At 44.6% G+C, this 13,495-nt stretch overlaps 1 protein-coding gene across 6 annotated transcripts in view; it reads left to right on the forward strand.

Annotated features, from left to right (window-relative positions):
• The window catches only part of LOC119813206 (solute carrier family 22 member 21), a 64,468-nt gene that overhangs the window by 1,892 nt on the left and 49,081 nt on the right, over positions 1 to 13,495 (forward strand). For 5 of the 6 annotated variants that reach the window (XR_005285155.1, XR_005285154.1, XM_042055009.1 and 2 more), the window contains exon 2: positions 8,604 to 8,707. Coding sequence is in view for 3 of the 6 variants with exons in the window: in XM_042055009.1 (XP_041910943.1) it covers positions 8,604 to 8,707 (104 nt within the window). In the remaining 3 variants the exon portion in view is untranslated. Of the gene's footprint in view, positions 1 to 8,603; positions 8,708 to 13,495 lie in introns of those variants that run through there. The other variant, XM_038328395.1, reaches the window with a different exon arrangement.

A 13,495-nucleotide genomic window follows, 5' to 3' on the forward strand; every position in this document is an offset into this window, starting at 1 on the left:
GTAGCTTTGATGCCTGTCCTGGAACTAGCTCTTGTAGACCAGGCTGGCCTCGAACTCACAGAGATCCGCCTGCCTCTGCTTCCCAAGTGCTGAAATTAAAGGCATGCCACCACTGACTGGCTATTATGGGTGACTTTATATGGAGTCTTTTCCACAGTATTCTGAGACAAGAGCGCTGATGGGGTTTAATTGTGGCATGTAGCCTTCATGTGGAGAATGATGGAAACCTAAATCTTCATCCCCTTGCTCTTTATTCTTTGGTGACTCTGTCCGACCCCTTGCAGTCTCTCAGCTGGAGATGTGACATGCTGTTTAATGGTGCATGTGGGTGTGTTTGGGGGACTTAGGCACCAATTGTCATTTCCTGGGCTCTCAGCAGTACTGAGTATGCAGAACAATGAAAGAGCCTTGTGTGATACCGTTGGGCATCAGGGTCACTGAATGTCAGGAATAGGGATTGATCAGTTAGTGGAGGAGATAACTTCTTGGTGAACCTAGCCATTAGGTCCAGATCCAAGAGCAAGAAATGGTTACAGGAGGCTGCATAGCAGTAGCAATAAGGAGAAGCGAGGGGTCCATGTATGGCATCTAAGCCGCCTGGAGGCCAGAGACTGAACTTCCCTCCTTACGGAGGCTCCCAGGTATGTTGCTTCAGGGGTTGTGACCTTTCAAGGGTAGAGTCTGAGAGCATCCCTGCAAAAATCACTGCCTGCTTTCTTTGGATGTTTGAGAGTTGGTGTCTCCAAAACCTGTGCCTACCTGCTACCTAAGTAAGTAGTGAGAGTGAACGTTAAAGGCCGTGGTGGCGCTCGCCTTTATCCCAGCACTCGGGAGGCAGAGGCAGGCGGATCTCCGTGAGTTCCAGGCCAGCCTGGTCTACACATGAGTCCCTGGACATCCAGGCCTACACAAAGCAAAAACGAAACAAAAAGCCAGTACTAAGTTGGTTAGTGCTTTTGATCTATGAGTTCACAGAGAAGAGATTCTCAGTTGCTCCGCATCATCCTGGTCTCCAAACTCACAGTACTTGGAAGCAAGTGGGATCCGACAGAGGCTACTGGGTGACAGCAGTTCCTCAGATCTGTTTCTGGCTGCCCAGAGACGGGCAGTTGAAATCTGAAGGGATTTACTGGCACCTCTTGAACTTTACCCTGACCTTGAGGGTACTGGGCTTGCCCTGTGTCACTTGCCCTCACTGTCATGCTGCTTGCTGCCTAGGGTGGCTGCAGTGCTGGTGAGCTCCCCAGAGGAAAAGTAAGCAGCAGGAGTCCAGATCCTTTCGACCTACCACTGCTGCCAATGTCAGCGTGTCTTTATTTTTCCCAATGGATCTGGATGTTATTGAGCTGTCTTAGCAGTTTTGTAAGAGCTGTATGCCCTTTCACCTACTTACAGGTCAGCAGTCTTTGCAGGAGGCGAGTTTAATACTTTACTTAGTTAGCCCTTTTGTTTGGGAATACTGGAATGCCTGACTTGAAGTTCAAGGCTTGTCATCTTAGATGAACAACCACTGTTGAAAGCTGCTGCATTAACATTCTGATGACTTTTTCCAAGACAACCCACACCTAGCCTGCTGACCACTGCCTGCTAAATGTCTCTAAGCCTGCCCTCTATCCCAATTCGTCTTCTTCTTCCTTCTTCTTCTTCTTCTTCTTCTTCTTCTTCTTCTTCTTCTTCTTCTTCTTCTTCTTCTTCTTCTTCTTCTTCTTCTTCTTCTTCTTCTTCTTCTTCTTCTTCTTCTTCTTCTTCTTCTCCTTCTTCTTCTTCTTCTTCTTCCTCCTCCTCCTCCTCTTCTTCCTCCTCCTCCTCCTCCTCCTCCTTTTCCTCTTCTTTCACTTTCAAGTTAAATTACATAATTGAAGTACTAAACTTTGCAATAGATTATATTTCTGTGTCTCCCTGAATCTTGACATGATGCTAGATGAGGGAGATTTTTTTTTCTGTGGGTTTTTCATAGGATTTCTCTGTGGCTTTGAAGCTTGTCCTGGAACTAGCTCTTGTAGACCAGGCTGGCCTCGAACTCACAGAGATCCACCTGCCTCTGCTTCCCAAGTGCTGGGATTAAAGGCGTGAGCCATCACCGCCCAGCTTGAGGGAGATTTTTTTTAATTGAAATTGGGTGATTGGGAAAATAATTTATGAGCCTTTATAGAAGGTTTAAGAACTAACTGATAGACAAAAGAGAAACTTGAGGAGCCACAGACTGACTGGAATGCTTTAAGCAAAATATGATTCCCCCCCCAACACACACACACACACACTGACTGGAGCTTGGCTCTATGTGTATTGAAAACCAGGCAGTGGGGTTGGCCAAAAGAAAGGAGATCCTTTCTATGAGGTCAGAGAGCTTTGTGAGCCCACGTATCAGAAAAGCTTGATGAGCTACGTGCTTGTAGGCTGGCCCCTCTTCCTGATCCTTGCTTATCTCTGGGACACCTGGCAACTCCTACCCACCATGCTGTACTTCTGATCCAGAACTACCCCTTCTTCTGAGAACCTGCCTGTTTCTTACATTGCTGTGCCACCTGCTCTATGGTTTCACAGAAACCCTGCCAAGCCTGCAGGCAGAAACATTTCTGTATGGCTTTCGGGTGCCTATGAGTTCGGGCTCCTTCAGCTGAAGTCTGGCATGGCTCTGCATTGTCCTACACCATACCCGTCTCTGCTTTCCATGAGTCTCTTGTCAAGGCATCAGCAGGACTCCAACTTGTTCTCTGGTGTTCTGGTGTTCTCTGGTGTTCCAGATTAGCTTTTCCATCAGTCTTGCCTCTTGCCTAGGTCATCTTGGAAAATGGGAATTCTTCCCACCGTTATCCACAACCCACTGGATGAAAACTCCTAACACTCTAGTTGGTGGGTTTGGCATGAGTCTGAAAAATAGAGACTAGAGAACCTTGGAGCCAGGACCTTACTGCTTACCTGTGTTAGCCACCCCCTCGCTCATGCCCTGCCCACTTCTGAGATCCACAGACACTCATCTTTGCCTTGGTAGCTACATGACAAACCAAAGCCACTTGCTGGCCCTAACTCCTTGTGCACAGAGCCATAGTAGACACAGCTGATGGGAGCAGTCACACTGAACCCTCTCTTACTGAGAACCAGCACTCTGGGTCAGGGTTCGATAGTGACACAGTCAGGAGTCATAGAGCAAAAAAAGAATCCTACAGATGGAGCTGGGTGGTGTCTCAGCCTTTTAAGCGCAGCGCTTGCGATATGCAAGGGCCTGTGTTCTGGTCCCGGGTCCGTCACAGAGCGGTTCTGTGTCCCGTGTGTGTTGTGTTGTGTGACTGTGTCGTGTGTGACTTCCCATGCCTGTTTGTGGTGTGGGGGAAAAAAGTTCTGGGGCTGGAGAGATGGCTCAGAGGTTAAGAGCATTGCCTGCTCTTCCAAAGGTCCTGAGTTCAATTCCCAGCAACCACATGGTGGCTCACAACCATCTGTAATGGGGTCTGGTGCCCTCTTCTGGCCTGCAGGCATACACACAGACAGAATACTGTATACATAATTAATTAATAAATAAATAAATGTAAAAAATAATAAAAGAAACCTACAGATGAAAGTCTGGAGTTCATCTGGACTCTGCGCAGATGGGCACAACACCGTAAAGGAAATGATTGTGTTGAAGGGCGGTGGCCCCTTTATCCATTGAGCCACTCAGCCATGTATCATTTAGTTCCCAGGTCATTGCTCTGTTCAGGACATGGTCGGCATGACAGAGGTTGTTAGAACAGGCACTACTTCTCTTTCCTGAAAGCCCTGAAGCAAGGATCCACTATAATTTTTTTTCAATTTTATTTTGTAAAATTGATTCTTGCTAAGTTGACTAGGCTGACCACAAGTGATCTTCCTGCTTCAGATTCCTGATTGTTGGGACTCTAAACTCTTACCATTATTTGTAGTGGGGGACAGAACACAATGCTTTAGGGAAAGTAGGAAGTGAGACCTCCTAGTGTGCTTGGTCACCGATGCAGACACACTAGGCACATCTCAGGGAGATTTGTGCCTCTTGGACATAGATCCTATCACTTTTCTCTTCCAGCTGGTTCATTAATTCATAAATTCATAAATGTTCAGCAAGAACATTTAGTCCCAGAAGACTGTATCCTCTCTTTCTCCCTCCCTTCCTCCCTGCCACCCTCCTCCGTTCATCCCTCTCTTCCTCTCTCTTTCTCCCACCCCTTTCTTCCCATTGTTGAAAGGAATGGCTCATTATTTATGAGGTAGAGATGTGCTTCTTTAGGCTGAGAGGTGACTCAGGGTAAGTATGCTTGCTGACACTGGATCCCAGCACCCACACTGAAAAAGGAAGGAAGGGAGGGAGGAAAAAAGTAGGGAAAGTATTATCTGAGGTTTCTGTCCTGCCCGGTTCCCATAGTTGTTAAGTCCCAAAGAAATCACACAGAGTTCTACATTAGTTATAAACTGACTGGCCCATTAGCTCAGGCTTCTTATTAACCCTTATAACATATTTGCCCATTATTTTTGTCTGTGTTAGCCACATGAACTCAGTGCCTTATTCAGCGGGGCAGTCACATCTTACTTGTTCCGTGGCTGGGCCAGGACTGTACATTAGGACTTCCTTCTTCCCAGAATTCTCCTGTTTTCATTGACCCACCTATACTTCCTACCTGGCTACTGGCCAATCAGCATTTATTTAAAATATAATTGACAGAATACAGACAATTGTCCCACACCAGGAAAGAGGTGTGGGGCTTATGAGATGTCTTTTTGTGCTCATCCAGAGGACCTGAGTTTTGTCTCTAGCACACATGGGCAATTCAAAACCACTTTTTATTCTGACTCCAGAGGATCCAATACCTTCTTCTGGTCTACGCAAGTATACACATATGACATACACTCACATAAACACATAAAGTTTAAAAAGTCATACACAAATTTTTAAAATCATTTTTAAAAAGAGGAATAGAAAGTTGTGTGTGGTGGGGCACACCTTTAGTATCTGCACTCCAGGAGGCAGAGGCGGTGGCTCTCTGAGTTTGAGAGAAGCCACGGCTAATCCCTGTCTCAGAAAGCAAGAGTGTGGAGGAGCCAAGCATAGCTATGCTGTTTAGGGAGAGACTCCATCTCAAAGGAATAGAGCAGGACAGCCAACATACTCCTCTAGTCTCCATGTATGTAGGTATAAAGGCCTGTACAGACATGCATACATATCTCCTTTTATAAAACATATCTTCTTTTATAAAAGTTCAACAGTTGTTGTTTTTTCTTAAAGATTTATCTTTGTGAGTGTTCTGCATGCATGTGTTTGAAGTACCATATGCATGAAGTACCAAAAGAGGGCATGGGATTCTCAGGGGGAAAGCTCATCAGTGATTGAGACATAAATGAGATAAAGAGTCTAGCTAAGTGGACAGTTTGGAGAGCTCTGGCACCTATGTTAATATACCCTTGAACCCACTACTACTAGAGAGACACATTTCTGACTAGAAGTGTGGACCCTGGTCATAGCTGTTCTTTATTCTCCAAGTTTGGGTCCCCTCTTCTAGTTCTCCATCTATGAAGCTTGATGCATGGCCAGTACTACAGAGCCACCTACCAAGTAGAAGAAGCATTGCTGGTCTAATCTTCGGGTACTTCAGTTATAGCTGAGTAGCCAGTGAGTACAGAATACTAGGTTCGTGTGTAAGCTCATCAAGCAGGAATGTGTAACTTTGACTATGATCCCACCTCCCAACAAGAATTCAGGCCAAGTCCAAAATGCCTACTGCATTGGATATGAATGTTGGCAGGTGAATAGGTGGGACTCACCCTGTGCTTTTGAGAACTCTTGTCTTATTCAGAGGCTCCCTATAGCCAGTAGGAGACAAATTTTATTGTAAGCCAGGCCCTGAGAGGTATCAGGAACTGTCAGTGGGAGTCCCTGGAGATGTCCAGGTAGGGAAGAAAACCCTGTGAAGAGATAAGAATGAAAACCCAGTTCAAATTGACTTCATCAAACTGGGTCAGACTTTGAAGAGTCTAATAACAGGTGGTTTATTCCCAATATATTTAAGCCTAATACAATTTTGGGGGAAAAGTTTCCTGGTGTAATACAATTCCCAATGTACAAAGAAGAGCAATTACGTTGAAATGCAACTCAGGGTATTTCATGCAACAAGTCATTTCATCCAAGTTGATGGGTTCTAGAGATAGGCTGTTTGTACTAGTTTAAGGGCCTAAGGGTCTGGCCTAGTCTGTCATATAGATAGCATAGAGGTCATTTGGGCTATTAGCCATCTCAAGTCCTAGTTGTAGGAGCTTGAGGAAGCCTGTGGCTATCAGGGTCATTTAGATTACTAGCCACCTCCAGTCCTAATTGTAGGAGCTTGATATGGCCTATGGCCTGGCCAGACAGATAACACAGATCACCAAGCAATTAATTGCTTGCAAGTCTCAGCTTTCTGGATGGAAGAAGAGGTTTTTCATCTTTCTTATTAGAAAAACAATCCTGTGTGCTTAACATTCCTGGTTTCTCTGGTGATCTGTGGGTACAAGGACCTTCATGCTATGCTCCCAACACTGTCAGTGGTGGGTGACAGCGTAGTTATTTCATTGAGTTCACCTCTTACCCAGACTAAGAACAGAATAAATCAAGCAGCAGGAGTGAAAGCCTGAAAGATGCTGCCATGCCTGCCTATAGATGAGTTTGACCTGCTTTTATATACTATCCAGCCTCGAAAGTGTGTTTGGGAGACTTATTGAGGTCCACAACTCTAGAACTCAGTTGTAGAATCCTGTGTACATTTTCTTTTATGTTTTTTAAATTTATTTTTTTAAAACAATCTTTTCTCATTTTACATACCAATCCCAGTTTCTACCACCTCCCCTCCTCCTGCTCCCCCACCTTCCCCTCCACCCTATCCCTCATTCACTCAGAGATGATAAGGCTTCCCATGGGGAGTCAACAAAGTCTGGCACATGGCTTTGATGCAGGACCAAGGCTCTCCCCCACTATATCTAGGCTGATCAAGGTATCCCTCCAAAGAAAATGGGCTCCAAAAAGTCAATTCAAGCACTAGGGCTAAATCTTGGTCCCACTGCCAGTACCCTTACAGACTGCCCCAGCCATACAATTGTCACCCACATTCAGAGGGCCTAGTTTGAGCCTGCTGTCAGTTCAGAGTCAGTGAGCTCTCACTAGCTCAGATCAGCTGTTTCTGTGTGTATCCCTATCATGGTCTTGAATCCTTTGCTCATATTATTGTTCCTCCCTCTCTTCGACTGGACTTTGGGAGCTCAGCCCAGTGCTTCACTGTGAATCTCTGCATCTGCTTCCTTCAGGCTCTATGACCATTAAGATAGTCATCAGTCTGATTACAGGGGAAGGCAAGTTCAAGCAACCTATCCAGAATTGCTTAGGGAACACTCGTATCACAAGGACTTTCCTCAGCTGTGTTCATAGCAGCATTATTTGTCATAGCCAGAACCTGGAAACAACTGAAGAATGGATAAAGAAAATAGGGTACATTCTTTTCCTTTTTTACCTATCCTCCTCCACATCTTCCTCCTTTTTTTTTTTTTACAGAAGACATGATCTGATATAACCCAGATTAGCCTTGATATTAACAACCTTGAACGTTGACATTCTGTTTCTTCTTCCCAAGAGCTGGGATTACGCATGAATCACCACGCATGCTTTGTGCAGTACTAAAGACTGAACCAGAGCTTCATGTATGCTAGGCAGCACACTACTAACTCAGCTTCATCCCAATCTTCTGAATGGATTTCTTGTCTAGCATGGATGTATCAGTCCCAAACCATCACAATGGACGTGTTGATAAACAGCTTCCAGCAACTTACCCTCATTTCATCTTTGTTTTAGCAGAAGTAATACATTTTATCATATTTGAGAGTGACAGTAGCCATAATGTAGTATGTGACAAACAGCTTCACAGAAGCTCACACGCTGCCTGCCATCATTGACTCCTTCAGCTTTATGACCCCAACCACTCCTAGTGACTTTAGCAGTCACATGTGAATGGTGGTCACTATAGGAACATTTATCCACCTATCCAGTATCTGGGTGCTAGCACCACCAAGGCAGGTGGAACCTGGAGGGTCCTGATGCTCAGCATGCTTGACTCCTGCTGGTCTCTGCTTCCTTTTTGACTTGGAGACCAGCTGTCCACAATCATCCCCTGGGTTGGGATTGCTACCCATCTTAACTCATCCTAAAGTACGTGTTACTCCAAAGTGGAGAGCTAGTAGTATGTCTGAGGCAGCAGTGGAGGTTCTTTATGGGCAGCCAGTTGGGTGTCCTCCACACCCAGGCATAGGTGACTGCATGAACCCAGGACAGCAGAGAGGCCCGGCTGTTTATTCCTCTGCCACCAGCCTAGAAGACATTCTTTGTGAGAGCAGCACTCTCCCAGCCTCTGCTGGGTACTGGGGAGGCAGCAGGCTCTGTGGAAGGCAGACAATAGTCTATGGCAGACAAGATTGGGGGGGAGGCACCTGCTTTCTCTGCATTGCTGCCCAGATGAGCCATTGCTTGTGTTAGTGAGCGCATGTACTCAGAACATTCATAAATGCCAGTTCATTTAACAAGAAGCCTTACATCTCAGAAAAGAAGTGAGTGATGTATCCCTTTGCTTTTCCTACAGTGGGACCTGGTGTGTAACGATGACTGGAAAGGCCCTCTCACCACCTCCTTCTTTTACGTGGGTGTGCTCTTAGGCTCCTTCATTTCAGGACAGCTCTCAGACAGGTAAGATCAAGGAGTATGTACCTTTCCTTAGCTTCAGCTGATGGTTCTCTTAGACCATGGCCATTCGTTTCAGAAGCAGCAGCATCTATGTCTAGCATAGACTTCCAACAACTTCCAAATGGGCCAACAACCTCTCATGTAATTTTCCAGTTCTTGCTGAGCAGAAAAACTTGAGCTAGCCAAGCCATGCGTACCCATGGTCCAATGACCAGTTGCCTTGCCATGATTCACTTCTATATATGTGTGGCCTCCTTTCCCTGGAAGATTATAGCACTCTGGTGTAGGAAAAAAGGAAAGAGGGGTTGACGTTATACATGTGTGGATGTGCTGTATTGTAGAGCACTAGACAATACCATGGTGCCCACCTCTGTATTCTAAAGATAAGGTTCTTTCCCTGAGCAAGGTAACAGAAGATTGAGATCTCACTGGTCAGTTAGTGGTGTGAGGAACAGAACTCTGGTGACCCTTAGGTAAGTGGCTTGTGGTTATAGCACTTACTGTATGACCAGGATAATGAATGTTATTTGTTACAAGCATGGTATTTATACAGATTTAAAGCTTTTATCTAAGTTACATCAATGGTTCAGGGAATTTTTAAAAACTTGAAATTAAAGCAGTGGGTGGTAGTGCACACCCATAATCCCAGTATTCAGGTGGCTGAGACCACAGGAGCAAGAGTTCAAGGCCATCTTGGGCTACTCAATGAGAACCTGTCTCAGAAGCCAAAAGTAACAACTCATAAAATTATATGCAAATAGTTAGGGATTATATATGCGGAGTTGTTGTTATTGTTTGATAAAGGTCAGTAGCTTTTGTGAAGTTCTCAGAAGGGTCTATTATGCTATATCCCATTCTTGGAGCTTTGTGATCTATCACAGACTCCTGAGGTCAGAAGTGAGGCTTGCTCCAGAGCTTTGGCCATAGTGACTCCAATAGAATTCTTTTTTTTTTTTTTTTTTTTTTTTTTTTTTGGTTTTTCGAGACAGGGTTTCCCTATAGTTTCTAGAGCCTGTCCTGGAACTAGCTCTTGTAGACCAGGCTGGCCTCGAACTCAGAGATCCGCCTGCCTCTGCCTCCTGAGTGCTGGGATTAAAGGCGTGCGCCACCACCGCCCGGCTCCAATAGAATTCTTCTATACCCAGTAGAGGGTGCTGCAGCATCTGGCTCAGAGAAAAGTCCAGGCTGAGACAGAATGTTATTCTGTCTGGGAAGTAAAGCTGCATTGCTCTGTCACATACACTCAAGGTGATATGATTACACATTTTATCTATGGATCATCGTCACATCATTACTCAAAATTTGGGGGCTTTGTGTGTTGTTTTGTATGTTTCTATTTATTATTTGTGTATATATTTTGGAGGAGATGTATGTATGCCAGCATGCCAAAACATGCATTTGGAGGTCAGGAGAAAACTGTAGAATCTCACTTTTACTTCCAGAGATCCAACCGAATTCATGAGGCTTACACTTGCTTTTTGTAGGTCCTTTTTTTTTTTTTTCTTTAGATAAGGTCTTTCTTGCCTTACGTGACCTGGTATTTGTTATGTAGGCCAGGATGACATTAAACTTGGAGCTGTCCTCCTGCATCATCTTCCTAGTTCTAGAAATAAAAGAATGTACCACCACACTCAGCTAATGAAAATTTACGTAAGTGTATATTTCATTAGATTTATTTTCAGGAGTCACCAAGTGATTAAAAACAAAAATACTCAAAGCTACTAGGGTGCATTAAAGAGGTCAGTAGGCTGCCAGTTGTGGTGGCACACTTCTTCAGTACTTGAGGAGGCAAAGACAGGTGGTTCTCTGAGTTTGAGACCAGCAGTGTGTTCTAGGACAGCTGTTACACTGAGGAACACTATTTCACAGAGACAGGAAAAATTAAAAACTAAAGAGGTCAGTAAGCTGTGACCATAGATTGCCAACTCTGGATTTCCCTGCTGGAAAATGATGTTTCTCTTAATCTAGTAACAAGCATCTCCTGATGGCTTTCATTGGTTTAGCAAATATGTAGTATGTGATGAGTGTCAAACACTGTTCTACATACAGCAAACCCTAAATGCCAAGGAGGTAACCATATCCTTAAAACCCTCTGAAGCAGGAACTGTTATTCCCATTCTATAAGAGGGGAAAGTTAAACACGGTGGTTAGGTTACATAGGGGCAAGTAGCTGGTTACATACTGAGGCCCAGAAATACTTGATCCTTTGGTTTTCTAGACTACTGTTAAAGACTTCTGCTCACCTGGAACTTGCCTATTGGCAAGGCAGATAGATGGATTCAATATACTGAGGAAGTGATTGTTTTCCTTGGCAGTGGGAAATAGAAATCCCAGAGGCCAGGGTACTGTGAGAGTGTCTGATGGGGCCAGAGGAGGCTTTACTGAGAAGCAAAGCATGAGCTGAGGTGGAAAGATGAGTAGAAATCTGTGTCAAAAGTGGTGGAGAGATGCAGAGATTCCAGGCAGGAGGAACAGTCATGCATTAGTCTCAACTGAGGCTGGGGAATAGAAGTCCACTGTGGCTCAGGTCTGGTGTAGAAGGAGCTGCGGGGCTGTGTCCTGCCACCCAGCTAGCTTTATACTCAAAATAATTACATGGAAACTATACTCATTTAAACACTGCCTGGCCCATTAGTTTCAGCCTCTTATTGGCTAACTTCTCGCATCTTGCTTTAACCCATATTTAGTAATCTATATAGCACCACGAGGGGTGGCTTACCAGGAGAGATCTTAACCTGCATCCATCTTGGAGAGGAGAGGCATGGCGACTGCCTAAAGCATCTGCCTGACTCTGCTTCCTCTCTCCCACAATTCTGTTTTGTCTGCTCCGCCTACCTAATTTTCTGTCCTATCAGGCCAAGCAGTTTTCTTTATTAATTAACCAATGAAACAACAGATATACAGATGACCCTCCTCCATCAGTCTGGAGAGTAGGGTGGAGAGAAAGGGCCAGAGGCAGGCAGAGGCCTGAGCAGATGGGCAAACTGGGTTTAGCTTAGATCACAACAAGGCATTTGGGTTCAGTGAGAAGCCTTGAGAGTTTTTTGTTACTCTTTTTAAAACTTAAGTATGACTATCAGACGTGCATTTTAAAAAAGTATTTGACAGTCTAGTATTGATGGAAGGAAAATAAGAGAAACCTTTTTTCTTATGCACACACACTCTCTCTTTCTCCTTTTTGTTTTTGGTGTTTTGTTTTTTCAATACAAGGTTTCTCTGCAGGACAGCACTGGTTATCTGGAACTCCCTTTGTAGATCAGGCTAGCCTTGAACTCACAGAGATCTATCTGCCTCTGCCTCCTGTGTCCTGGGATTAAAGGCGCACACTGCCACACCCAGTTTACAAGAGAGAACTTAAAGGGATCAATTAAAATATTTTCAGTGGTTCTTGCAGAAGATGATAGGGGCTGAGCATAGGACCAAGGCTGGAGAGATGAGAGTGAAATCAGGAAGACTTGCTGACTGGTCACATGTGGGGAGTGCGGACAGAAAAGGCCTCTGGCCTTCATAGCTAAGACAAAGAACCACATTTGCAGGGGAGACATTGGATACAATAGGAAGGTATTGAATTTGGGGTGATTACAAGACCTCTGATTGGAGAGATTCAGTGTGTTGTTGGATGTATAGCTAATCCGTGAGAGGTTCCTGTAGGTGTAATGGCAGAGGAGGGGCAGGAGCAGGCTGAGAGGTTCTTCAGCAGAAGTGAGGAATTTAAGGATAGAATGACCACTGAATCTCAAAGGAATTGATTTGATGTCAAAATCAAGGAGGAAGTGCTCAAGCTGAGTGTAGGAACCACGCCAGTTGTGTGCTAGGTTAAATAGATCTTTATGAGCCATCTTAAGAACCATGCATGGAACACTATGATCACCTGAGGAAAGAGGAATTCCCACACTAAAAAGTTTGCTCCCAAAGAAACAATGGAAACAAAATTCATGAGCATGCTAGGCATCACCTTCCCTACAGAAGGGGGATGGAGTATATTGGAGACCTTCTCTGAAATTTTTGAGGCAGAGAGCTAGGAATGTAGCTCCACTTCCCAGTTGGTGAAGTGTTTGGTTAGCATGCATAAAACCCTAGGTTTGATGTACACACCGAATAAACCAGGTGTGATGGTGCACCCCTGTAACCCCAGCACTTAGAAGACAGAGGCAGGAGGATTATGAGTTTAAGGTCATGCTCAGTTACATAGTGACTTACATGACACCCGTCTTTGTGTGTTTTAGCTTTTGCACCTGAAATCTCTTTTAAGCAAGCTTACTTAGCCTGGAAATGAAAGCACTGAGTGCTGTGTCCTGCCTGCAGTCCTTGCCTGCAGCGCCCAGCACTGCCATAGCCTGTTGCACAGCCAGAGATGTGCTCGGGCTTGTGAGGTCGGCTCTGTGCCTCACTACTTCTGAGTTTGACAACCAAACCAGATTATGGCCTCAGTTGGTGTTCAGAGGAGCAGCAGTAACTTTTTAATATGGGAGAAATGTTAAGCTTTCTTCCTGGCATATTATTAAGTCGAAATTAAAATGAAATTAAGATAATTTTATATTGTCATGCCTTCCCCCCTCCCTGAGATAGAGTTTCTCTGTGTAGCCTTAGCTGTCTTGAAATTCATTCCATAGACTAGGCTAGCCTCAAACACAGAAATATGACTGCCTGAAATTGAAGGCATGCACCATCACTGCCTGGCCCATTGTCATGCCTTTTATGTGACAATATTAGGCTATCATTTTGTATTATGAGAGGTTTCAACACTGGGAAGAAGTAGATTAATAGTTCCTGGTCTTGTAAATATGTATG

This window comes from Arvicola amphibius, chromosome 4, assembly GCF_903992535.2.
Source record: "Arvicola amphibius chromosome 4, mArvAmp1.2, whole genome shotgun sequence".
Taxonomy (NCBI): Eukaryota; Metazoa; Chordata; class Mammalia; order Rodentia; family Cricetidae; genus Arvicola; species Arvicola amphibius.